Genomic DNA, 26,763 nt, shown 5'->3' with positions numbered 1-26,763 from the left:
TCAAAACCTTGGATTAATAATTCAGAAAATTTTGCACTTAAAGTTGACAAAGGACTGGGATTGGATGAGATGCATGCAGGGATTTTGATGGCAATGAGGACAGAAATTGTAGGGGCACAGACAAAAATCTTACAATTTTCCCTGGACTCAGAGGAGGTGCCAGAAAACTGGTGAATTGAAAACATTATGGCCTTGTTCAAGAAAAATTGTAAGGATAACCCCAACAATGACAAACTAGTCAGTGGTGGGGAAACTTCTAGAAACATTTATTCGATACAAAAATAGGAGTCACATGGGAAATGGTGCATTGATTAGGAAAAGCCAGCATGGATTTTCAAAGGGGAAATTGCATTCAATTATCTTGTTGGAATTTTCTGAAGCAGTAACAGAAAGGGTCAAAGAGGGTGATGCTGTTGTTGTGGTATAAATAGATTTCCAAAAGGCACTTATTATACTGCCACACAATAGACTTGTCAGGAAAATTATAGGTCATATTATAAAAGGGACAGTAGCTATGTAGTTAAAAAATTGGCTGAATAATACGAAACAGAGAGTAGTGGTAAATTGATACTTTTCAGGACGGAGGACAGCTTGCAGTGCACTTTGGTCAGAAGGACATTGAAAGACAAGATGAAATAGGAGGTACAATAGGTACAATTCTAAACGGGGTGCAGGAGCAGAGGGACTTGGGTGTATATTTGCACAGATCATTGAAGGTGGCAGAAAAGCTGCAGAGTGCATTTAATAAAGCATATAGTGTTCTCAACTTCAATTATTAAGGCAAAGAGTCCAAAAGCAGGGAGGCGATGTTGAACTCACACAAGGCACTTGTTGGATCTCACCTGGAGCATTGTGTACAGTTGTGGGCACCACATTACAGGAAAGATGTGGAGGCATAGGAGGAAGTGCAGAAGTGATATACAAGAATGGTTCCAGGAACGAGAAACTTCAGTTAGTTTGAAGAAGTTGGCATTGTTCTCCTTGCAGAGAAGATCTGATAGAAGTTTTCAAAATCGTGAACTGGCTGGATAGAGTAAATATGAAGAAGGTGTTCATACTCAGAAAAGTACAAGAACGAAAGAGCATAGATTTAAAGTGATACGCAAAAGAAGCAAAGGTGATGTGAGAACAACCTTTTTCACACAGTGAGTATGGAATGCATGTCCTAGAAATGTGGAGGAGGTGGGTTCAATTGAGCTATTCTAGTGGGCATTAGATAGCTATTTGAATAGCAATAGTGTGCAAGGAAATGGTGAAAGCCAGGTAATTGGAATGAGGTAATGTTGCTCAGCTGAAGAGGTGGTCTAGGTACGATGGGCTGAATAGCCTCCTACTGCACCATAATAATTCAGAGATTCTGATTCTGTAATAAATTCAAAATCCCACTATCGCAATTAAATGAGTTATTACGTACAAAAGATCTGAAAAATCCCTGATATTGATGCAAGATGTGACCATAAAGCTGTCAGAGCTGTCTGCTGTCAAATTTGTAACTAGTTTACTTGAATGTCATTTTGGAGATGATCAGTGTGTGTGCTACTGCTTGCGAATCTGAAGCTCTGGGTGAAAGTCCCACTTCAGACACATTGACTGTGGAATTAATGTTTGTGTCAAGTTTCAAATAGGTGGATGATCAACCTGCTTATGCTTCCAACTGTCCTTCCAAATCAGGAAAAAAAGTCTGTATGTGAAGATATCAAACAAATGTTGTTTGGAGAGAAAGCATGCTGTCTTTTCCCAATCTGTTCCATGTGACAGTCTCACCTGAAGAGGTTCATTCTGAAGTGGCCTAAAAAGCTACTCTGTTGCATCAGGACAATGGGTGTCTCATCCTGAGAACAAATAGACATGAGTATTGCTCACAGACTTTATCATCAGTGACTCTTCAGTGACTACTCAATAACATCCAAGAGCCATGGCTATTTCTAGAAGTGACAGAAACACTAATTAACGTGTGCTATAATTATGTGGTCAGACATGGAGATACATTTTCAAATTACTATTTGAAACACGTGTTATGAATTGAAAGCTCATAAATGGTTATCAAAGTATATCAGGCTAATGGACATCATCAAAATTGATTCATTAAATCAATCCTTTTGAATAACGTACAACAGTATGACAAGGTGATAACCCCATCACATTAGGCAGTGTGAGATGAGAAATGTGAGGCATATGAGAATGGCAAGGAAATTAAAGGGTGAATATTACAAATGATTATATTTAGCCTGAATAGGTGAAATGTTAAACCAAGCAGAGGAATTATTTACACACACACACAACACAACAGAAATTGCTGGTAAAGCTCAGCAGGTCTGGCAGCATCTGTGAAGAAAAAATCAGAGTTAACATTTTGGCTCTGGTGACCCTTCCACAGAACCCTATTGTCTATATAGGGCAATTATTTACATTTATATTATGCCTTTCAAAATGTCAGGAGATTCCAAACATATTATAGTCAATGATATGTTTTTTTTTTCATTGATGCAGACTAAGGAATAATTATTGGCAAGAACACAGGGAAAGCTTCCCTGCTCTTCTTTGAAATTGCATTATGGAATCTTTTACAACCATCTAAGAGCTGTCAACTGTCAGTCAGGCAATTATCCACATCACTTCCTTCGAAAAGTAAAATCTTCAAAGATGATATACTAGTACAGTCTTTTTAAGTTTTTGTGATTACTGCATGATAACCTGAAACTCCATGTGATGTTGTTGAAGATGCCCACCTTCAAATTAACAGTTCTGGAAGCTGTAAATAATGCCCCAAGAACACAGGAAAATACACCCACAGAGATTGTTTCAATTGAACCACTGATCAAGGGAAGAAATTGCCGCAGGAGAAAAATACAGTGAATACAACACGGCAGGCAAAACACCCAACTGCTACGAAAATCACTCCAGCAAAGCAAAAAGGAACCTGCCACAGAAGGACAGAAGATACGAAGTGGACTTCACAAACGGACTTCTCAAACCAGAGAGCTTTAAGTCAATGCTGATCAGCACAACTCAAGGAACCACTATAAAGCTCTGAAAACAGTGTATATTCCATGCGCATGTGACTACTGACCTGTTCTCAGCATTGATGGATGTACAGGACAGTTAGCAAAGACTGCTGGACTGAACATGTATAGGTGTGCTTAACTTCCCATCAACCTTAAATGGAGCAGCCATAGACAAGCTTCAAGACTGGTCCAAACGTGATAACTTAGACAGCATGTTGTGGAAGTTGACACAGTAATCAGATCTCTGCCCTCAAAGAACTCATCATCAATGCCCTGCTCGGATGTAGCACATATGTCTTACATTGGACTGATGATAAAATCCTGACGGCAGATATGTATCCAAAACTTAAACTTGGGCGCTGTCACTGAGTTTAAGCCATGATGTGCAGGTGCCACTGTTGGGCTGGGGTGGACAAGGTCAGAAATCACTCGACACCAGGTTATAGTCCAACAGGTTTATTTGAAAACACAAGCTTTCTGAGCCTCAGAGATAGTAGGAATTGCAGATGCTGGAGAATCTGAGATAACAAGGTGTAGAGCTGGATGAACACAGCAGGCCAAGCAGCATCAGAGGAGCAGGAAGGCTGACATTTTGGGCCTAGACCCTTCTAGGCCTGAAATGTCAGCTTTCCTGCTCCTCTGATGCTGCTTGGCCTGCTGTGTTCATCCAGCTCTACACCTTTCTGAGCCTCACTCCTTCTTCAGGTGTTAGTGAGAGAGGTGGTATCAGACACAGAATTTATAAGTAAAAGATCAAAGGGTCACACCACTGATAAGGATATGAGGATGTATTAAACAAATCTAAGATGCTGTTAAATCCACGTTCTCAAGACCAATTGCAACAAAAGCAGACAAAGGAGGAGCCATTGTCATATAGAATAGAATGGACTACTGCAAGGAAGTATACCGACAACTGAACGACAAGGAACACTACAGACAACTACCTGCCAATCTGACCAAAGAACACACACATCAACTGAACAGACTGGTGAAGACTTTTGATCCAGTCTTTCAGAGTACCCTACACACTCTCATCCAGCATACTTCCCACGTAGGGGACTTCTACTGCCTTCCAAAGATACACAAAGCCAGCACACCTGGACATCGCATTGTATCGGGCAATGGGACCCTGTGTGAGAACCTCTCCAGCTACGTTGAGGCATTTTGAAACCCATCGTGCAAGGAACCTCCAGCTTCAGTCGCGACACTACAGATTTCTTACAGAAACTGAGCACCCACGGACCAGTTGAGCCAGAAACACTCCTTGTCACAATGGGCGTTTCGCCACTCTACACCAGCATCCCCCACGATGACAGCATTGCCACAGTATTCAATACCACCAACTGCCAATGTCCAGATGCCATCCTACAACTCATCCGCTTCATCCTCAACCACATTGTCTTCACCGTCGACAACCAGCTCTTCATCCAGACACATGGAACAGCCATGGGGACCAAATTTGCTCCCCATTATGCCAACATTTTCACGCATTGGTTCGAACAAGATTTCTTTGCTGCACAGAACCTCCAAACAATGGAATACACCAGATAGATTGATGACATTTTCTTCCTTTGGACTCATGGCGAGGAATCACTGAAACAACTACATAGCAATATCAACAAGAAAAGAAAAGAAAAAAAAATCAGACTTACCATGGACTACTCTTTAGAATCAGTCTCATTCTTGGACACATGCATCACCATCAAGGACAGACACCTCAATACCTCACTCTAATGCAAGCCGACTGATAACCTCATAATGCCGCACTTCTCTAGCTTCAACCCTAAATACATTAAAACAGCCATCCCCTATGGACAAGCCCTATGCACACAGGATCTGTTCGGATGAAGAGGAATGCGACAAACACCTAAAGGTGTTGAAGGATGCCCTCATAAGAACAGGATACAATGCTCAACTCATCAATCGCCAGTTCCGACTCGCCACAGCAAAAAATCATAATGATCTCCTTCATCGTCCAGTACTTCCCGGGAGCAGAGAAACTATACCATGTTCTTTGCAGCCTTCAACACATCATTGATGATGATGAGCACCTTGGTAAGATCTTCCCCACGCCTCCACGTCTCATGTTCAAACAACCGCCAAACCTTAAACAGACTATTGTTCGCAGAAGACTACCCAGCCTTCAGGACAACATCGACCACAATACTATATAACCCTGTCATGGCAACTTCTGCAAGACATGTCAGATCTTCGACATGGACACTAACACCACAGGCGGGAACACCACCCATCACCTGCATGGCAGATACTCATGTGACTTGGCCAACATTGTCTAATCTCATACACTTAGGCAAGGATGCCCCGAGGCATGGTATATTGGCAAAACCATGCAGACGCTACAACAATGGATGCATGGACACCACACGCAACAATCATCAAACAGGGATGTTCCCTCTCAGTGGGTGAACACTTCAGCGGTCACGGACATTCAGCCTTGGATCTTTGGGTAAACATCTTCCAAGGCGGACTTCAAGATACACAACAACGTACAGTCGCCAGGCAGAGGCTGATAGCAAAGTTTGGTCCCCATGAGGACAGCCTCAACTGGGATCTTGGGTTCATGTCGCACTACAGGTGACCCCACCACACTATATACACACACACACACACACACACATACACACACGCATGTAAATCTATAGGGTGAATTTGTATTTGGAGATACATTCTATTTTGTCTATAGATTGTGTGCTTTTTGAATGTGGTGTTTTATAAATTCCTACTTTAGAAATAAAACCAGTCTAACTCCAAACCAAAACACAAACAAATTCTAAACAAGGCTTCAGACCTAACGGGCATTTTCTGACCTAAAATGTCATCTCTTCTTTGCACTGATAAAACCTTTAGTTCTCTCAGGGCGGTGACTTGAAAGAAATTTGGAGATTTACATATACCTATTAATCAATCAAAACCTTCTAAGTGATTAAAGATTTAACAGCATCTTAGGTTTGTTTAATACATCTTCATCAGTTGTGACCCTTTGATCTTTTACTTATAAATTCTGAGTCTGATAACACCTCTCTCACTAACCCCTGAAAAAGGAGTGGGGCTCAGAAAGCTTGTGTTTTCAAATAAACCTGTTGGACTATAACCTGGAGTCATGTGATTTCTGACTGAGACTAAGGTACAGGGATTCCTTGAAGGTAAACCTCAGGATATGTACCATCTGGGAGAAAATGCACAAGAATTAGGTAGGTGTACCTATCTCAAGTAGTGGTGCTGTTTCCTTTGAACGGCAATGAGTATGGGCAAGCCAGAAAGACTGGACAGTCCCGACAAAATCAGACAATTCACTTTGTCTGCACTGTGGAGAGTGTTCTACATCTGCAGTCAGGTTCCAGAGCAACATTAGAATTCAGAACGAATAACTTCACACGCAAAAATGAAAGTGTTAGGAGTATATAAATACTTATGCACTACGAGAAACTAGAAAACAGAACTGTTTAAACATTTCTGGTTTTACGAGCATTTATCATTTGATTTCTTCAAAATGCAAAGTCAAAAGGTCAAAGAGTACTTAGATTATCTGCTGTTTACTGAAAAAGCAAGCAATTTGGGGAAAAGAGCCCAGAAAAGCCCTTAAGAGAGATAAGAAGCATATTTTCTAGCCCTTAATTGTTGCACAACCAGACTTGATTGTGTGCTGTTCATTGCCGAACAGCAGTGTCTGAAGTTTGTGGGTTTTCATGGGCCTAGATTTGGGCGGTTGGAGTAACTTGCAGGGAAAGCAGAGATCTCTGTCTCTCTCAACCAGGAAGAGACAAGGTAAAACTATCTGAACAAATTCTCAATGAAGTAATTTGTGAAATCTGATGAAGTTTCAAATATTAGACTTCCTAATAGTTTCCAATCTGAATCTAAAAGCTAGTCTTGCATCCTTCTGTGACTGCTAGCAATTTGGTCTTGTTATAAGGGAATCAAAGGAGCTGTGACAACTGAACCCCTTCCGTCTCTGAATTCATATACTTGCCCCACAAGGGTATTGTTCTTTTTTGCCGAGTTTTTTTCAAACTCATACCATCTTTCAGAGCTCCATAGTCCTGACTTGTCTGTGTATGTTTGGGATGAAGGGGACATAGTTTAATTCTGAATACTACTTTCATTGTTAATCATTTTTGTCACTTGTTTAAAGAATACATCTTGCTTATAATAAATGAGCTATGTTTGGCTTCATTAAAAAAAAACCCAGTGGTCATTTCTCTTATTCTGGATAGCAGCACAAAAGAGAGACAAATTGACTATCTCGGTGATTCGTTAAAACATTTACATTTTTGGTATGATGTATGGAGAACTGGAGTGTATTACCAGCACATTCTTTTCATCCAAGACATAACAATGACCACCTTCACAAATGAAGGAAAACCAACTGCAATGTGATATTATGCCAAATAACACCATACATTTTTGTTTCATTGTCTGACTATTATTTCAAAAGATTGCCTTGAAAGTTTCCATGAAGGCAACTGATGGAAAAAAGTTACATAGAATCATGCAGTGCAGAGAGAGGCCATTCAGCCCATTGAGTCTGCACTGACCCTATGAAGAGCATCCCACCCAGGGCCACCCCATTTTTACCATGACTCCCCACCTAATCTGCACATCCTGGGACACTACGGGCAATTTAGCACAGCAAATCTGCCTAATCTACACATCTTTGGACTGTGGGAGGAAACCCATGCAGACACAGGAAGAACATGCAAACTCCACACAAAGTCACCCAAGACTGAAATTGAGCCTGAGTCCCTAGTGCTGTGAGGCAGCAGTGCTAACCTCCGAGCCACCCAAATGGCTGCTCCAGTTAAATTCCTGGTCAACAGTGATTCCCAGGATATTGACAGTGGCATATTCAGTGACAATAACAGATAGACAAGATGCAGAAGTAGGCAATTCAGACCCCCACCATTTAAAAAGATTGTGGTTGATCTGATTGTGATCACAAATTCACATTTGTGCCCACCTCAGGTAATTTAACAACTTGCTTACCAAGGAGAGATTCTTTCTTGGAAAAGAAGGTCATTGCCTGGCACCTGTGTAGCACAAATGTAATGAGCTGAATGTTGTTCAGGTCTCGCTGCCTAAAAGCAGGGATGATTCTAGTATCTGATGAGCAGCAAATGGCACTGGACATTGCACAATCATCAGCGAACTTCTCTACTTAAGCCTTAGGAAGGTCTTTGAAGAAGCAACTGAAGGTAGTTAGGCCTGGTGCCCTGAGGAACTCCTATAGTGATGTCCTGGGGCTGAAATAATTGGACTTTGATAACCTCTACCATCTTTCCTTTGTTTTGGGTGTTTGGGTGGAATCTGGACCACGTCATCAAAAGTAGGAGGGAGTTGTAATCCTGGGAGAATTGTATGTTGCTGGTGTGGACTGAACACCGATGGGTTGGGCACATATTAAGATAGAAACAGACTTCATGGCCAGAGTCCGCAGTCCTTGTGGAGACTACTATCTGCCTTGGTACAACGGGTGACATCCATTTCATTGTGGCACTACCACTGTGTGAAATGCAATAGATCCAGAACAGATCTAGCAGTTGAAAATTGGACATTTGTGAGCTACTGAGAACAAGCATCAGCAGCAGAACAGTCATAATAATCACAATCTGTAGCTCAGCAGATCTACCATACTACTACTAGCATCAAGCCAGACGGCCAACACAGATTCAATGAGGAAGGCACGGGGCACACCAGGAACAGCACCTAAAAAAATGAGTTGTTAGCTTCATGAAGGTCCAATACAGGATTACATGCATGCTAGACAGCAGAAGCAGCATAGTGGTAAGTGATCCCACAACCAAACAGATCAATTCTGCTAACTCTAGTCAGGAACACTAGTAGACAGTTGTGTCTGTGTGTGTGTGTGTGTGTGTGTGTGTTGCAAAAGAGTGTATGAATTGCTCCATTAATGATGGTAAAGTCGAACAGGTCAAAGCTAAGGGAAAAGTTGAAGTATTTTCAACTGATTCCACCAGAAAGTCTAGAGGAAGTTTCACTTTGTTCTCGTCCTGAAGCTCCACCCTTAACTCACAGAGTTCTTCAGTCCATTCCGTTCACTTAATATCAAGGAGCAGCTGGATCCAAACTGCAGCTTGCCTGGCTGTCCCAGAGCAGCTACAACATTGGCATCTACTCAACATTGTGCAGACCTGAAAGAACTGTGGTTGCTGGAGAAACTCAGCATCTGTAGACAGAGAAACGGAGTTAACGTTTTGAGTGTGAAGCAGAATCGTACTCAGAATTCTGCTCGTGTCCCCACAGATGCTGCCAGATCAGCTGTGTTTATTCAGAATTTTGTTTTATAGTATAAATGTCCAGGTATGTCTTAACCCCCAGAGGTAGGTCAATATAATCCTGCCAATTCCTGTCCCACCAGATTACTCCCAATCACCAGGAAAATGGTGGATAATGCCGAACAAACAGCATTCATAAGTGAAAGGTGTCTGTTTAGGGAAAACTGCTGCTATATTCATTCAATTTCTCTCTAATCGCCAAGTCAGGCATAAACAATGAAAATGGTTAATGCTGGCATTAATGATAAAGATAAAGGTTTAATGCTGTAAAGGCTCCACAGGTCAAGTTGCAACTGTGGAGAGAAACAGGGGAAAGTAACGCTTCCGAACTGGAGAAGGGCTGCAGTGGTAACCCTGTTTCTCTCCCCGGGTGCTGTCAGCTTTGCAGAGTATTTACAGCACTCTCGGTCAGATTTCCACCATCCGCAGCATTTGTGCTTGTAAGAGATGTCAAGCAACGTTGGCGATTCCCAGGAAGTTCAGCAACATCATATCAGGTGCTGAGTGAGGTGTTTCTCCGTTAGCATTTACCGTTTTGAAAAACAAAAACACCTTGACGTTTAAAATAAACTTCGCTTCTACTATGTCCGAGGAACTGTGCAGCAAGAGAGGTGAAGGCACATTACAGGAGTCTCGCTTATTCCACCTCGTCATTGATGGCTCCTGGGGGGAGATCAGCTTGTGACAAGCTCTCAGCTCGGATCTTGCACCCTGGAGACACGGCACTGTGTGGGAATCATACCCGTGCAGAAATTGTAAAATAATGCATAGCCCCCCGCCCCCAGCCATACAGCACTGCAAATGCAGTCAACTTTGGAGCCCGCAAGTGTAGAGGACACACAGAAATGTAACTCACCCGGGAGACGGTCAGAGCCTGGTTAAAATCCGCCCCACCGGTCAGTCTAAAACCCCACGGACCTGGTCCTGCCAAAACCACGTTTTGCGGCATCTTGTCTTTTATTATTATCCGTGTTAGTCACCAATCAACTCGAATAGATTACTTTTTTTAAATGTTCTCCTCTCCTCCTAAAGAGACTTGTAGCCCCTTTGCCTTCCCTGTCCGCTCACGCTGTTTTGCCAGAAGCTCCTTTAAATGAACTTGTCTCGCCGGCCCGGCCCGCCCAACTCTCCGTCCATTCGCTCCCGGGACCGTTTCCCCCGCCCCCGGGAGCCCGGTGGATAGGGACAACGGGAAGGAGCGCTGAGCAACGCCTGAGCGCTTCCCTCCCTTGCTGGCACTCAATCCCCAGCACTGACATCAACCCTCAGCACCCAGGCGTGTGCCCTTATTTGGTTTCAAGTTAAAATCCTTTCTGACTCTGCACCCCCACCCCCCACAACTCACTGCAGGGTTTCCACAGCGACTGGCAAACAGAAGTAGCGAACAGTCAACGGTGAGGCACTCCAACCGGGGTCGAGATGAAAAGCTGCTGAGACACTGGGGGATATCAGTTGAGCATCTTCCGTGGTTGGGCTTTCAGTGAAACTTCATGCTGCTTAGTGATTTTTTTTCTCTCCCGGATTTCTTTTCCCCAGCTGCCTTCATAATGATGTGTAAAGAGTGCCTACTCCCTGAACATCCACTCCAGTTTGAATAACGGAAGTGAAAATTAAAAGTGATACAAATTGAATAGATGCTAGTTAGACACATTCAGCTATGCGCACTTCAAGTAATACAAATTCATATTCATAATGCCAACAGGAAGCTCACCTGTTCTGATGATGAATGAATATAGATATACCCAGGCTGTCTAACTGTTGCTACGTGCTGCATAACTATCTTCAAGTACAACCTTAGAAATCCTTCACTTTCTCCCTGAAGAAGTCTCATGCTGTATGCTACATTTACCGTTGCCAATGAATGGTGCAGACTGCTACAGATTTAAGAGTAAGCAAAGAGAGAGAAAAGAAGGAGAGAGATTGAATTGTTCACAGCAGCAATTTCACTTTTCCTTGCACCCACTGTGGGCGAAACTGCCAGTCACAGAGAGGCCTAACTAGCCAACAGTGAGCTGGCAACCCATGAGTGCAACCTTCCAACACCTTCCTCGGCACTTCAACTTCCTGGACTTAATATTGAGTTCAACACCATCAGATTGTGAACCTACTCCCATTCCTTCCCTTTCTTTTAGCTTTGCTTGTTCCATTCTCTGTCACCATGTGCTCTCTCTCCTCCCCCCACTCCAGTATGACTGTTCTTTCCAGTTTAGCAGTTACACACACGATTGTTCTGCCACTCTCACCTTCCAATCACCGAATCTGCACTGTGAACACCCTTTCTCCCCCAGAACTCTACCCTCCCCTGCCAACTATTGCATAAATGCTGCCCCATCCATATTCACATCAGTTCTGATGAACAGTCATCTGGACTCGAAACATTAGCTGTATCTTTGTGAATACTCCCTGGCCTGCTGTGATTTCCAGCATTTTCTGTTTTCACTACTTCCTAAAATGTTCATCTGTAAAAAGATGCCAAGAGGGAGACTGATCTTTCGAGGGAGTACATTAAAATACATGGTTATTGATATGCTGGTGTATCTGACTCCTGTATGTTCAGTGAGTGGACGAAAGACTGCCTTGTAGACAGGAAGATGAAGTTTATGACACTGATCTTTATAACATTGACATTTTCCAAAATCTTTACGCTAGCTGCTGACTCCACTGTCTCTTTGGCAACGGCCTAAGATGAAGCCAGTCTGTTTGCAAACCTTGGTGTCACATCTCATCCTAATATAAACTTTCAACCTCATAGTAGTGCCATTATTAAGTCCATCTGTTTCTACCTCCATAACATTGCCCAACTTAGCCCCTCCTCAGCTCATCTGCTGCCAATTATTATAACCTTTATGATTTGTAGACTCAACTCTTCCGACACACTCCTGATGTGGCTTCCACAATCTACCATCTCTAAACCTGAAATCATCCAAAACTCTGTTGCCCACTTCCAAGCAAGCCCTGTCCCCTCTCATTTCTGGTTCAGTGACCTACACTGATTCTCAGTTAAGCAAAGTCTCGATTTTAAAACATAGAATGGTGTTTATCTCAGTCGGTCTGGCAGCATGTGTTGAGAGGTAACAGAGTTAATGTTTCAAGTCTTGTGTGACTTCTTTAGATCCATTCCTATCAAATGTGAATGTTCACACTGACTCTTTCTACAGATGCTGCCAGACCTGCTGAGTTTCACCATCATTCTCTGTGTTTCTTTCAGATTTCCAGCATCTGCAGTATTTTGGTTTTACTTGATTTTAAAATTCTCATTTTAAGACTATTGTTTAAAAATCCATCCATGGTTTCATCACTCCTTATCTCAGAGTGTGTTTCACATGGTGAGAAACTAGGAATGGTAGAGGACCAGAGAAATTTGGAAGACAACACACAGATATTATAACAAAATGGTGGTTATGTGTTAAAAAAGTTGTAATGTTTACTGGATGATCAGGCTTCATTCAAATACAAACTAATGGAAATTATGCTACACTAATGTAAACTTTAGTTGGAGGTGGTCAGTTAGCTCTGTTGCCTGGAAGGCTTGTTGTTGGTGCACAGGGACACCATCAGCATGGGTTCAATTCCTGCACTGCCTGTGGTTACCATGAAAGGCTCTCCTTCTCAACCTCTCCCCTTGCCTGAGATATGGCGACTCTCAGGTTAAACCACCACCAGTCATCTTTCTCTATAAAGAGAGAGCAGCCCTATAGTCCAGTAGAATTATGGCTACTTAGACCCCATTTGGAGAACTGTGTTTAGTTCTGGGCACTGCACATCAAAAAGGATCTATTGCTTTCGATGGAATACCAAGTAAATTCACTAGAATGATACCAATGTTGGAAGGTGCCAGATTACATAGATTGGAGTGGAATCTTCCTGATGACATGAAGATAGGTTGTGAAGTAGGACTGGGGAAGAAAAGCTTCGAAAATCCTGTGTCAGTGTAACTCCCTGATGCATTCTTATCTCTGATGATATTACTAGAAGCCAGATCAAACCAGCAGTGGCAGATGGTAGTAAGACAATAAGTCATAGGAGCAGAAGTAGGCCATTCAGCCCTTTCAAGGCCACTATGCCATTCAATGCGATCAGGCTGATCTGATAATTCTCAACCCAACTTCCCTGTTTTTTTCACCATAGCCCTTGGTTCCCTTAATGATTATAAATTTATCTATCTCAGCCCTGAATATACTCAATGACCCAGCCTCGACAATCCTATGCAGTATTCAACAAATGCATTACCCACAGAGAGAGTAAATCATGTCCGTGTCTGTCATAAATGGGTGTCCCCTAACTCTGAGATTATTCCCTCTGGTCTTAAACACCTCCATGGGGGAAAACAACCTTTCTCCATCCACTCTGTCAAGTCCCTTAAGAATCTTACGCTTTGATAAGGCCATCTATCCTTCTTATAAACTTCAATGAGTACAAATTCAACCTACTCAACTTCTCCTCAAATGAAAGACCTTCTTTAGGCTGCCTCTAATTCCAGCATATCTTTCCTTAGATAAGGGAAAATAACTGTTCACTTTCATCCAGCTGTGATCTGCATTGTATAATTTTAGCAAAACCACCTTAATATTTTTTATTCATTAATAGGATTATGGCATTGCTGGTTAGGCCAGCATTTATTGCTCATCCCTAATTGCCCAGAGGGCAGTTCAGAGTCAGACACATTGCTGTGGGTCTGGAGTCATATGTAGGCCAGACCAGTCAAGGATGGCAGTTTCCTCCCCTAAAGGATGTTAGTGAACCAGATGGGTTTTTCAATAATCAACAATGGATTCATAGAAGTCATTGAACTCAAATTCTACCATTTGTCATGACAGGATTCAAACCTGGGGCCCAAAACATAACTGGGATCTCTGAATTAACAATCCGCCAATAATACCATTAGGACTTCACCTTCCTAATATACTCCATTCCCCTTGATAAAAAGGCCAGCATTCCATTTGCCTTCCCTATTAACCACAGAATTTGGATGCTAACTTTTTGTGATTTATGCACGTGGATTCTCAAATCTCTCTTTGCCGTAGCTTTCTGCAGTCTTTCCACATTTAAATAATATTCAACTCTTCTATTCTTTGGAGTGGCATGGTGGGTCAGTGCTGCCTCACAGCACCAGGGATCCCATTTCGATTTCACCCTTGAGCGACTGTCCGTGTAGAGTTTGCACATTCTCCCTGTGTCTGTGTGTTTTTTTTCTGGGTGATCCAGTTTCCTCCCACAGTCCAAGATGTGCAGGATAGGTGGATTAGCTGTGGGAAATGCAGGGTTACAGGGCTAAGGTGAGGGTGGGTCTGGGTGGGATGCTTTTCAGAGGGTTGGTATGGACTTGATAGGCCAAATACATTTCTTCCACACTGTAGGGATTCTATAATTCTTCCTGTCAAAGAGCATAACCTCATATTTCAACTTTATATTCCATCTGCTAAGTTTTTGACATTCACTTAATCTGTTTATATCTCTCGGTGGACTCTTGTGCTCTTTCTTTTTGGGTTATTTGCAAGCTTGGTAATGGTTTATTGTCATTCAGGTCATTATTTTATATTGTAAATAATTGTGGCTCTAGGACTGATCCCTGTGGCACTCCACTAGTTACAAGTTACCATCCTGAAAAACCCCTTTTATCCCAAACACTCTGTCTTCTATTAGTTCGCCAATCCTCTATCCATGCCAATACTATCAACACCATGGACTCTTAGCTTAAGGGGCCTTACGTATGGTACCTTATCAAATGCCTTTCAAAAATCCAAATGTATTACATCTACTGGTTCCTCTGTCTATCCTGCCTGTTACCTCCTCAATGAACTCTAATAGATTTGTCGAGAATGATTTACCCTTCATTGAGCCGTGCTGACTCTGATTATATCATGAATTTCTAACTGGTCTCCCATTACATCCTTTATAATAGATGCTAATTTTCTCAGCACCATATGTTAAGCTAACTGCCTATTATTACCTGTTTATTATCTCCCTCACTTTTTGAGTAGGGGTGTTACATTGACAGTTTTCCATTCTTCTGGGACATTCCCAAATGTAAAGATTTTCAAACATGACTGCCACTGCATCCATTGCTTCTGCAGTTATTTCCTTCAAAATCCTAGGATGCAACCCATCAGGCCCAGGGATCATATCGGCTTTTTGCCCCATTAGTTTCCCCAGTAATTTTTCTCCAGTGGTGGTTATTGCATTTATTTCCTACCCTCATTGTAGCCCCATGATTATTTGGTAATTTTGACCATGAGGATTAATGCAAAGTATTTTTCAACACGTCTGTCATTTCCTGGTTCTCCATTATTAATTCTCCAGCCCCGATCTATGCAGCCTATGACTAAGTGTCAGTTGTAGCTCAGTTGGTTGCATTCACAAGGGTTAGGCCTGCACAAGGGTTGGAGCACAACAATAAAGGCTGTGCAATACTGATTACTGTTTTGGGAAAGCTTTTTGAAGAGGAACAGGGAAAATATCCTTGATGTCATGGCTAATATTCATCCCTCAATCTACATTGCAAGAACAAAATGTGCAGGCAGAGATGTCCAGCAGGACCCTGTGGAAGTCTTGACATTCTGACCTATGTGAGTATTGTCTGGGAAGTTTCAACAGCTGATGGGGAATTTACTTGCTCCCTGGGCCCTTTCATGGAAGTCAGACTCTGAGCTAGAGTCAGAGACATTAAACGTCCTGTGGCAATGACCTAGATAATTACTCAGGAATTTTAGACAGGAAAAACCTAGTCTAACTCCTGGTTACCTCAATTGCTCACACTGACTCCCTTCAGATTCTATCTTTGACCCATGACCATATCATCAAATACAATTACCCCAATACCCCACTCACCAGTCACACTGTTCTCCTCCCACTTCACCCACTAGCCACTTTGCCTACCTTCTACCCTAACCACCTGCCACCCAATCCATCTGGTGTCTCACCTACCTGAATCCCAAGCTACTGGGCATCTCACCCACCTGCCACACAGCCGAAAGGTGATATTTTATGAAAGGTGCGATCTTAATGTAGGTTTTTCTTTCTTTTATATGTATTGTTGCACTGTTCCTGGTCATTTTCAACTGGCTCAACTATCTTGAGGCTCTTTTCAAATCTTATTGCCAGCGTTAGTGGTCCAGGCTCTCATCAGCTGTAAACAAAAAAGGAAGTTGATTTTCTCACCCACTTTACAATTATGCTTTCAGAACTCCCGGGGTAGGAGCACGGTGATGCAATATCTGTAAGTTCCCTCCTTCTGAGAAGGGTAACTAAATGTTTCTTTTGTGTCATCCCAATCGTCCCTCAGCCCAGCACTGAGATTGTGAACTTGCCTCTATTAGGAATTAAATCTTTGATCTGCTATTACACACTGCTGCAACATATGGTACCACTTTGTAAGAACAGCTGATTTTCTTTCAAGTACATATAGCACTGTCAGCTGTTGGCTCTTTTAATTACAACCACACTTCAGAGGGAAATGATGTCACCTTACAGTCAGAAAATCCTCTTTTGGTTCGGAAGAAACATTGAAAATCTTCTCCTTCATAGATTTAATCAGATATATTTGCCATCATAATTATTGACAGATTTATATTTGGCTGAAAACCACCAATAAATGACTTTCCTTTCCCTTCTGAATTTATTGCCTCTCAATTTTATCTAGGATGTGGGAGGTGTTATGAGCTTGGTTTCTCCATTACTGCCATCCATCACGCTACAGTTAGAGCATCCTTCATTCTAAATACTTCCATGGCCTCATCTTTCGGCATAAAGGTCGTGTTGTGTGGCACTATCACCGTGCTAAATGGGTCAGACTTCGCACAGATCTAGCAACTCGAGACTGGGCATCCATGAGGCGCTGTGGGCCATCAACAGCAGCAGAATTGTACTCCAGCACAATCTGTAACCTCATGGCCCGGCATATCCCCCACTCAACCATTACCATCAAGTCAGGGGATCAACCCTGGCTCAATGAAGAGTGCAGGAAGGCATGCCAGGAGCAGCACCAGGTATACCTGAAGATGAGGTATCAACCTGGTGAAGCCACCAAACAGGATTACTTGCACACCAAACAGCGAAAGCAGCAAGTGATTGACAGAGCTAAGCGATCCCACAACCAACGGATCAGATCTAAGTTCTGCAGTCCTGCCATATCCAGTCGTGAATGGCGGTGGACAATTAAACAACTCAATAGAGGAGGAGGCTCCACAAATATCCCCAGCCTCAATAATGGTAGAGACCAGCACATCAGTGCAAAAGATAAGGCTGGAGCTTTTGCAGCAATCTTCAGCCAGAAGTGCCAAGTGGAGGATCATCTCGGCCTCCTCCAGTGGTCCCCAGCATTACAGATACCAGTCTTCAGCCAATTCGATTCACTCCACGTGATATCAAGAAACGGTTGCAGACACTGGATATTGCAAACGTTATCAGCCCTGACAACATACCGGCAATAGTACTGAAGACTTGTGCTCCAGAACTTGCTGCTCCCTTAGCCAAGCTGTTCCAGTATAGTTACAACACTGGTATCTGCCCGGCAATGAGGAAAATTGCCCAACCATGTCCTGTACATAAAAAACAGGACAAATCTAACCCTGCCAATTACCGCCCCATCAGTCTCCTCTCGATCATCAGTAAAGTGATGGAAGGGGTCATCAACAACGCTACCAAGCAGCACCTGCTCAGCAATAACCTGCTCAGTGACGCCCAGTTTGGGTTCCGCCAGGACCACTCAGCACCTGACCTCATTACAGCCTTGGTTCAAACATGGACAAAAGAACTGAATTCCAGAGGCGAGAGTGACAGTCCTTCACATCAAGGCTGCATTCGACCAAGTGTGGCATCAAGGAGCCCTAGCAAAACTGGAATCAATGAGTATCAGGGGACAAACAATCCAGTGGTTAGAGTCATACTGGCACATAGGAAGATGGTCGTGGTTGTTGGAGGCCAATCATCTCAGCACCAGGACATCTCTGCAGGTGTTCCTCAGGTTAGTGTCCTCGGCCCAATCATCTTCAGCTGCTTCATCAATGACCTTCCCTCCTTCGTAAGGTCAGGAATGGGAATGTTTGCTGATGATTGCACAATGTTCAGCACCATTCGTGACTCCTCAGGTACTGAAGCAGTCCATGTTCACATGCAACAAGATCTGGACAATATCCAGGTTTGGGCTGACAATTGGCAAGTGACATTTGCGCCACACAAATGCCAGGCTATGACCATTGTCAATAAGAGACAATATAACCACCGCCCCTTGACATTCAATGATGTTACCATCACTGAATCCCCCACTATCAACATCCTGGGGGTTACCATTGACCAGAAACTCAACTGAACTCACATTAACTGAGTGGCTACAAGAGCAGGCCAGAAGCTGGGAATACTGCGGCGAGTAACTCATCTCCAAACTCCTCAAAGCCTGTCCACCATCTACAAGGCACAAATCAGGAGCGTGATGGAATAGTCCCCACTTGCCTGAATGAGTGCAGCCCCAACAACACTCAAGAAGCTTGACACCATCCAGGAAAAAGAAGGCCGCTTGATTGGCACTACATCCACAAGCATCCACTCCCTCCAGCGCCGACACTCAGTAGCAGCAGTGTGTGCCATCTACAAGATGCACTGGAGAAATTCACCAAAGATCCTCAGACAGCACCTTCCAAACCAATGACCACTTCCATCTAGAAGGACAAAGGCAGCAGATATATGGGAACACCAACACCATATATCGCCGTTCCTTCACAGTCACTGGGTCAAAATCCTGGAATTCCCTCCCTAATAGCATTGTGGGTCAACCTATAGCAGGAGGAATGCAACGATTCAAGAAGGCAGCTCACCACCACCTTCTCAAGGGCAAGTAGGGATGGGCAAGAAATGCTGGCCAGCCAGCGACGCCCACATCCCACAAAAAAAATGAATAGAAAATAAAAATAAAAACAGAAAGTGTTGGAGAAACTCAGTAGCTGGCAGCATGTGTGAAGAGGGAAGCAAACATTTCGAGTCTAATATGACTCTTCTTCTGAACCACGTTTTGGCATCTCTGTGACCTACAGTCCTGAAATTATCTGCACTTCTCCTTGTGCATCACTATTTATATACTACACCACCAGTAGTGATGCTTTTAGCCACCGCAAGTCTAATTGCCTCCTTAAAACGTCTCTGCTTGTCTCTGTTCTGTTAAGACTCTTCAATACCTTGCTCTTTGAACAAGGTTTTGGTCATATGATAGTTCCTTACCTTAACAGCAATTGCTGGAGGAATTCAGCAGGTCTGTCAGCATTTGTGGAGAGAAAGCAGAGAAGGGTCTGAAGAAGGACTTGAACCATTAACTCTGCTTTCTCTGTATAAATGCTGCCAAACCTGTTGAATTTCTGCAGCAATTTCTGGTTTATTTCAGATTGTCAACATCTGCCGTTCTTTGTTTTATTTTAGCTCCTTATCAAGTTCATTGTTGACATTGGTTTGATAATGGTCCTGTGGAGTTTCTGGTTAAAGGTCTGATATAAATGTTGGTTATTGTTGTGAATTGAGTATGCAGTTCACTCCAGAGATCAAATTGTCCATGGGCTCAATTTTGGGGTATGAAACTATAATAATGAGACACTAGCAAAATCCAGCAAAAACTGTACATCTCCAGCCAGTTGGTTGGTAAACTATTATTTGGCCTGGACCGCTACCATCACCCATATTCTCCAAATTATTCATCAAAGGTAACACAAAGAAGTAGAAAGATTTTAGTGATTTCAGTGCTGTGGTCTTAAAAATCATTAATCATGGAATCACTGTTTCCATAACAAAATGAGTAAACTATGCAATTTTGGTGACGGAAGAGAAAGCAATAATTTATCTTATTCACAATAAGCTTGTGATCTGATTTCTGAACAATTTCAGAAGTTCTTCCATAATAACATTTGCTGTGTTTAGAACACTGACAAATATGGGCAGAAATGTAACTCTGTTTACAGACTGCATAGCAAAGATTTGAACTGGAATGAGAAGGTGAAAGTGTGAAGAAGGGGAGGATATTATAATTCCGAGAATGTGAAAAAAAATCTATTGAAAAACTTCCAAACCTCAATCCTTTTTTATGCTGATTTGCCCAAAATATAGACTCACTTCAAACTGTCAAGAAACTGTTGAACTGTGTACAGAACAGACACCGTCTTGCTTCTTTTGACTGCAATATGTTGTCTAATTTTGAGCCATGCTATTTGTGCTGCCAGGACTACATTAAAGTTATTCACATGATGGCAAAGCCATGTCTCATTATGTTAGCAATAACTGTCCATGCAGCACAGAAAACATGTAGACTAAATTGGAGATGTCTCCTCTGATGCTATTATATCAAACTCCCACCCTTTCAGTGAAGCTGATCTGCAAGTCAGTCAATTGAAAACCAATCAGGCTTCATGGGCTGTGTAATTGCAAATATCAATTTCATTTAAGCATAATTTTTATGAAAAGAAATCTTTGCAGCTCCCACTCCATTTTATATTTATTACTTCTGGTACATTTGAGTAGGAACACTAATGGTACATTTGAGTAGGGTATTATTGCTGGACTGTCAATCCAGAGACCCAAGTAATGTTCTGGGGACCCAGGTTTGAATCCCACCACGGCAGAAGGTGGAATTTGAATTCAATAAAAATCTGGAATTGAGAGTCTAATGACGACCATGAATCTATTGTTGATTGTCAGGAAAAACCCATCTGGTGCGCTAATATCTTTTTGGGAAGGAAACTGCCATCCTTACCTGGTCTGGCCTCCATGTGGCTCCAGACCTACAGCAATGTAGTTGACTCTTTACTGCCCTCTGGGCAATTAGGGATGGGCAATAAATGCTGCCTGCCCAGCAACACCCTCATCCCATGAATGAATTTAAAAAAGTGATATAAGTTGTTGGCAACGGAACAGTTGAGCCTGGAAAATCTTTATTGTGCAAACAGAAATCATTCATATAAAGTTCACCTGTCTGCTACTTTAATGAGGGATTTGCACATTTATTTTAACAAGATAGAGTCTCTCTTAAAGTAGTAAAGAAAAATATTTGATATGTGGTGAAAACTTGTATGCTAATATCATCAGCTAATTTCTAGATTTTAGTTTTATGACTGTATTCTTTTGTGTGCTCATTACATTATGTTCTCCAATGTTGCGCTTGGAGTAGGGAGCAATATGTTTAAAATGAAGACAGGTGAGATAGTTCATGTTGTAGCTGTGTTCCTGACCCACACTTTCTCTCCATTTTACCTGATGTAAAATCTTCTTTGAAGAACGATGTTGATATGCATGTCAAAAGGTAGGCTTCTCAAATGTGACATGCAATTATTTTTTAGTAAACATTTTATGAAAAAACAGGCCTGCCAACGACAGCGTGAGCCAGGGGGCAGCCAGGAAGGTAAGGTTTCGGTATAAAAAACTTGCCTTGTGAATAGGGGGAGCGAAGGCTGAGCAGGAGCAAACGCAGACACGGGGACTGCTGGGTAAGTGAAATATTCAGGCAGTGGCCAAACCCGAAATACTACATATATAGTGTCTCCCACTCATCCTCCTCCTCTAACAAAAAAAACACTCTGTGTGGAGGGTGGGTAAGGTGAGCTTTTTTTTCTTTCTCTTTATCTCTTTTGGCAATCTAGGGTAGAGGGAATGGAAGCTAGGGCAGTTGCATACTCCTCTTGTAGGATGTGGGAGGTAAGGGTCACTACTAGTGTCCCTTCTGGCTTCACCTGCGAGAAGTGCACCCAACTCCAGCTCCTCACAAACCGCGCTAGGGAACTGGAACTGGAGTTGGATGAACTCCGGATCATTCGGGAGGCTGAGGGGGTGATAGATAGGAGTTATAGGGAGGTAGTCACACCTAAGTTACAGGACAAAGGTAGCTGCGTGACTGTCAGGAGAGGGAAAGGGAAAAGGCAGACAGTGCAGGGTTCCCCTGTGGCCATTCCCCTCAATAATAAGAAAACCACTTTGGATACTGTTGGGGGGGATGACCTATCAGGGGAAAGCTGTAGTGGCCAGGTCTCTGGCTCTGAGCCTGGCTCTGTGGCTCAGAAGGGAATGGGGGTGAATAAGAGAGCGATAGTGAGAGGTGATTCAATGGTTTGGGGAACAGACAGGAGATTCTGTGGTATCGAGCGAGACTCCCGGATGGTTGCCTCCTGGGTGCCAGGGTCAGGGATGTCTCAGATCGGGTCTACAGGATTCTTAAGGGGGAGGGTGCGCAGCCAGAAGTCGTGGTACACATCAGTACCAATGACATAGCTAGGAAAAGGGATGAGGACCTGAAAAGTGAATATAGGGAGTTAGGTTGGAAGCTAAAAGACAGGACGAGCAGAGGAGTAATCTCAGTATTACTACTGGTGCCAAGGGCTAGAGAGGCTAGGAATAGAGAGCGAATGCAGCTGAACACATGGCTACAGAGCTGGTGTAGGAGGGAGGGCTTCAGATATGTGGATCATTGGGATACGTTCTGGGGAAGATGGGACCTGTACAAGAAGGACGGGTTACACCTGATCTGGAGGGGCACCAATATCCTGGGCGGGAGGTTTACTAGAGCTCTTCAGGAGAGTTTAAATTAGCTTCGCCGGGGGATGTGAACTGGAGCTATGGATCAGAGGGTGGGTAGTTGATGTACAGGCAGATGCAGCATGCAAAGAGTCTGTGTGGAAGGATAGACAGTTGACAGGGCAAAGTTGCAGTCAGTGTGATGGGTTGAAATGTGTCTATTTTAATACAAGAAGTGTCAGGAATAAGGGTGATGAACTTAGAGCATGGATCAGTACTTGGAGCTACGATGTTGTGGCATTATGGAGTCTTGGATATCGCAGAGACAGGAATGGTTAGTGGATGTTCCGGGGTTTAGATGTTTCAAAAGAAATTGGGAGGGAGGTAAAAGAGGTGGGGGAGTGGCATTGCTAATCAGGGATAGTATCACAACTGCAGAGAGGGAGGCCGTGGAGGAGGGTTTCTCCTCTGAGTCAGTATGTGTGGAAGTCAGAAATGGGAAAGGAGCAGTCACTTTATTTGGAGTTTTCTATAGATCCCCAATAGCAACAGAGACACCGAAGAACGGCCTGGGAGGCAGATTTTGGAAAGGTACAGAAGTAATAGGTTTGTCATGGGTGACTTCAACTTCCCCGATATCGACTGGAACCTCCTAAGTGCAAATAGTTTGGATGGGGCAGATTTTGTCAGGTGTGTCCAGGAAGGATTTCTGACTCAATACGTAGGTAGGCCGACTAGAGGGGAGGCCATATTGGATTTGGTGCTTGGCTACAGACCAGGCCAGGTGTCAGATCTCTCGGTAGGAGAGCATACCAGTGATAGTGATCACAACTCCCTGGCCTTTACTATAGTCATGGAGAGGGACAGGAGCAGATGGTATGGGAAAGTATTTAATTGGGGGAGAGGGAATTATCATGCTATTAGGCAGGAACTGCAGAGCATAACTTAGGAACAGATGTTCTTAGGGAAATACATGACAGAAATGTGGAGATTGTTTAAAGAGAACTTGCTACGAGTGCTGGACAGGTTTGTCCCACTGAGGCAAGGAAGGGATGGTAAGGTGAAGGAACCTTGGATGACAAGACATGTGGAACATCTAGTCAAGAGGAAGAAGGAGGCTTACTTAAGTTGAGCAAGCAAGGATCAGACAGGGCTCTAGACAGTTACAAGGTAGCCAGGAAGGAACTGAAGAGTGGACTTAGGACAGCTAGAAGGGGACATGAAAAAGCCTTGGTGGGTAGGATTAAGGAAAACCCCAAGGCATTCTATACTTACATGAGGAACAAGAGAATGGCCAGAGTGAGGGTTGGGCCGATCAGGGATAGTGGAGGGAACTTGTGCCTGGAGTTGGAGGAGGTAGGGGAGGTCCTTAATGAATACTTTGCTTGGTATTCACCAGTGAGAGGGACATTGTAGTTTGTGAGGACAGTGTGAAACTGACTGATATGCTCAAACAGGTTGATGTTAGGAACGAGGATGTGCTAGAAATTTTGAAAAACATGAGGATAGATAAGTCCCCGGGGCCAGACAGGATACACCCAATGTTACTACAGGAAGCGAGGGAAGAGATTGCTGCTCCTTTGGCGATGATCTTTTTGTCCTCACTGTCCACTGGAGTAGTACCAGATGACTTGATGGTGGAAAATGTTATTCCTTTGTACAAGAAAGGGAATAGGGATAATCCTGGGGATTACAGACCAGACAGTCTTAATTCCATGGTGGGAAAATTATTGGAGAGGATTCTGAGAGATAGTATTTATGATTATTTGGAAAGCATAGCTTGATTAGAAATAGTCAGCATGGCGTTGTGAGGGGCAGATCATGCCTCATAAGCCTTATTGAATTCTTTGAGGATGTGACAAAACACATTGATGAAGGTAGAGCAGTGGATGTGGTGTATATGCATTTTAGCAAAGCACTTGATAAGGTTTCCCGTGGTAGGCTCATTCAGAAAGTATGGAGGCATGGGATTCAGGGAAATTTGGCTGTCTGGATACAGAATTGGCTGTCCAATAGAAGACAGAGGGTGGTAGTAGATGGAAAGAATTCAGTTTGGAGCTCAGTGACCAGTAGTGTTCCGTAGGGATCTGTTCTGGGGCTTCTGCTGTTTGTGATCTTTATAAATGACCTGTATAAAAGGTATTTGGAATGAGTATATGAATAGAAAGGGTTTAGAGGGATACGGGCCAAATACTGTTGAATGGAACTAGATTAACTTAGGATATCTGGTTGGCATGGATGAATTGGACGGAGGTGCCTGTTTCCATGCTGTGCATCTCTATGACTCAATGCAGTTACAATCCATTGATTTTTTTATATTCCAGGCTTTAAACAGAGAGAGTTCAGAGGTATATTCTCAATCAACAAGCATTCTCTGTGTTTTAAATCTCAAGGTTACTGGATGGCTTGATCCAATTTGAGAGGTAACCATTTTATTTAAATCATTCACAGCAGGAAATATACCTCAGACAATCTTCTTTCAGTTCTTCTTAGATAGAGAAGAAGACACAATGCTTTTTTGGGGAACAGGCAGACAGCTTCACTTGCAGTTTTTAATCAAAGGTAACTATCTGAGCTCTAGCATGACTAAAAATATTAGCAAATTGCTGCATTTCGTTATGTTCTGTACTCAGAAGAGCAATGCTTATTGTCAGGAGCCATTGAGTCTGATCCAACTTTCCTGCTTGCTCTTAATACCAATGCTAGTGCTAATTAAAGTTACCACTCGATGTGGCCTACTGTGCTTGAACTTTAACTATTCTCTGTAGAGAACTCAAGCAAAAGTTAAAAAAAAACAACAGGCTTGACATAAATTCAGCAGCTGGTGCTCTTCAATTGTTTACTGCATCCAAGAAACTACTGCACAAGAGAAATTAAAAAACTTAGGCTCTACAATCCAAATTTAGCAACTACATTTTAGTAAAAGCAAAATACTGTGGATGCTGGAAGTCCAGAGAAAAAACAGAGAACGCTGACTAACTTGGCAAGTCTGGCAGCACCTGTAGAAAGAGATTCAGAGTTAACTTTTCAAGCCTGGTGTGACACTTTTCTATAGCTGTGATCCTTTCAGTTACGTGATAATGGATCGTGTACTTCATTTGGGACAATCTGCATTTCACTCTATGGCCTATATTATATAATTAACTTGATTGTGCTCTTGAGCATTTGGAAACCAAAACCAATCAGAAATGTTAATGTCACAGCTTTGCAACTAATGTCGCATTGCCATGAACTGGATGGTTGAATACAAATATTTGGGCCCAGAGGCATCTCACAGACAGTCTGAGATTTGTTTGTACATGTCAAAAGTTTTTTTAAAATTCATCACAAAGTTGCTGGAACTACAAGTCTTATGAGGAAAGATTTTTTTTTAATATTCATTTATGGGCTGTGGACATCATTTGGCTGGGCCATCATTTATTGCCCATCTCTACATGCCCTACAGAAGATGGTGGTGAGCTGCACTCTATTTGCTGTAAGTAGACACACAATGCATTAAGGAGGGTGTTCCAGGATTTTGACAGAACAACACTAAAGGAATGGCGATATATTTCCAAGTCAGGACGTGAGTGACTTGCTGGGTAACTTTTAGACGGTGGTGTCACATATATCTACTGCCCTTGTCCTTCTAGGTGGTATAGTCATAGATTCGGAAGGAGCTGCACTGATCTAACCTAGTGGGCATTATTCCATCTTCTGCCTTGTAGATGGCGGACAGGCTATGAGAGTCAGACCTGGGAGTTACTTGCTGCAACATTTATAGAAATAAATAGAACCAGGAGGAGGTCATTCAGCCCTTCGAGTCTGCTCCACCATTCAACATGATCCTGGCTGATTACCCAACTCAGTACTATTCCCATTTTCTCCCTAAAAACACGAAGAACTGCAGATGCTGGAAATCTAAAAACAAAACAGAAATTGCTGGAGAAACTGAGCAAGTCTGTGGAAAGAAAGCAGATTTAACATTT

At 42.8% G+C, this 26,763-nt stretch overlaps 1 protein-coding gene across 1 annotated transcript in view; it reads right to left on the bottom strand.

The window, feature by feature from the left end:
* The window catches only part of pdlim3b (PDZ and LIM domain 3b), an 83,817-nt gene extending 73,258 nt beyond the window's left edge, over nucleotides 1-10,559 (bottom strand). Inside the window, exon 1 of the mRNA XM_020512320.2 lies at nucleotides 10,176-10,559. Coding sequence (XP_020367909.1) covers nucleotides 10,176-10,268 — 93 coding nt within the window. The 5' untranslated portion in view covers nucleotides 10,269-10,559. The remainder of the gene's footprint in view (nucleotides 1-10,175) is intronic.
* Between the last annotated feature and the right edge of the window lie 16,204 nt (nucleotides 10,560-26,763).

This window comes from Rhincodon typus, chromosome 3 (assembly GCF_021869965.1).
Source record: "Rhincodon typus isolate 14 chromosome 3, sRhiTyp1.1, whole genome shotgun sequence".
Taxonomy (NCBI): domain Eukaryota; kingdom Metazoa; phylum Chordata; class Chondrichthyes; order Orectolobiformes; family Rhincodontidae; genus Rhincodon; species Rhincodon typus.
The sequence above is the reverse complement of the archived record's forward strand: the minus strand, read 5'-3'. Positions and strand labels throughout refer to the sequence as shown.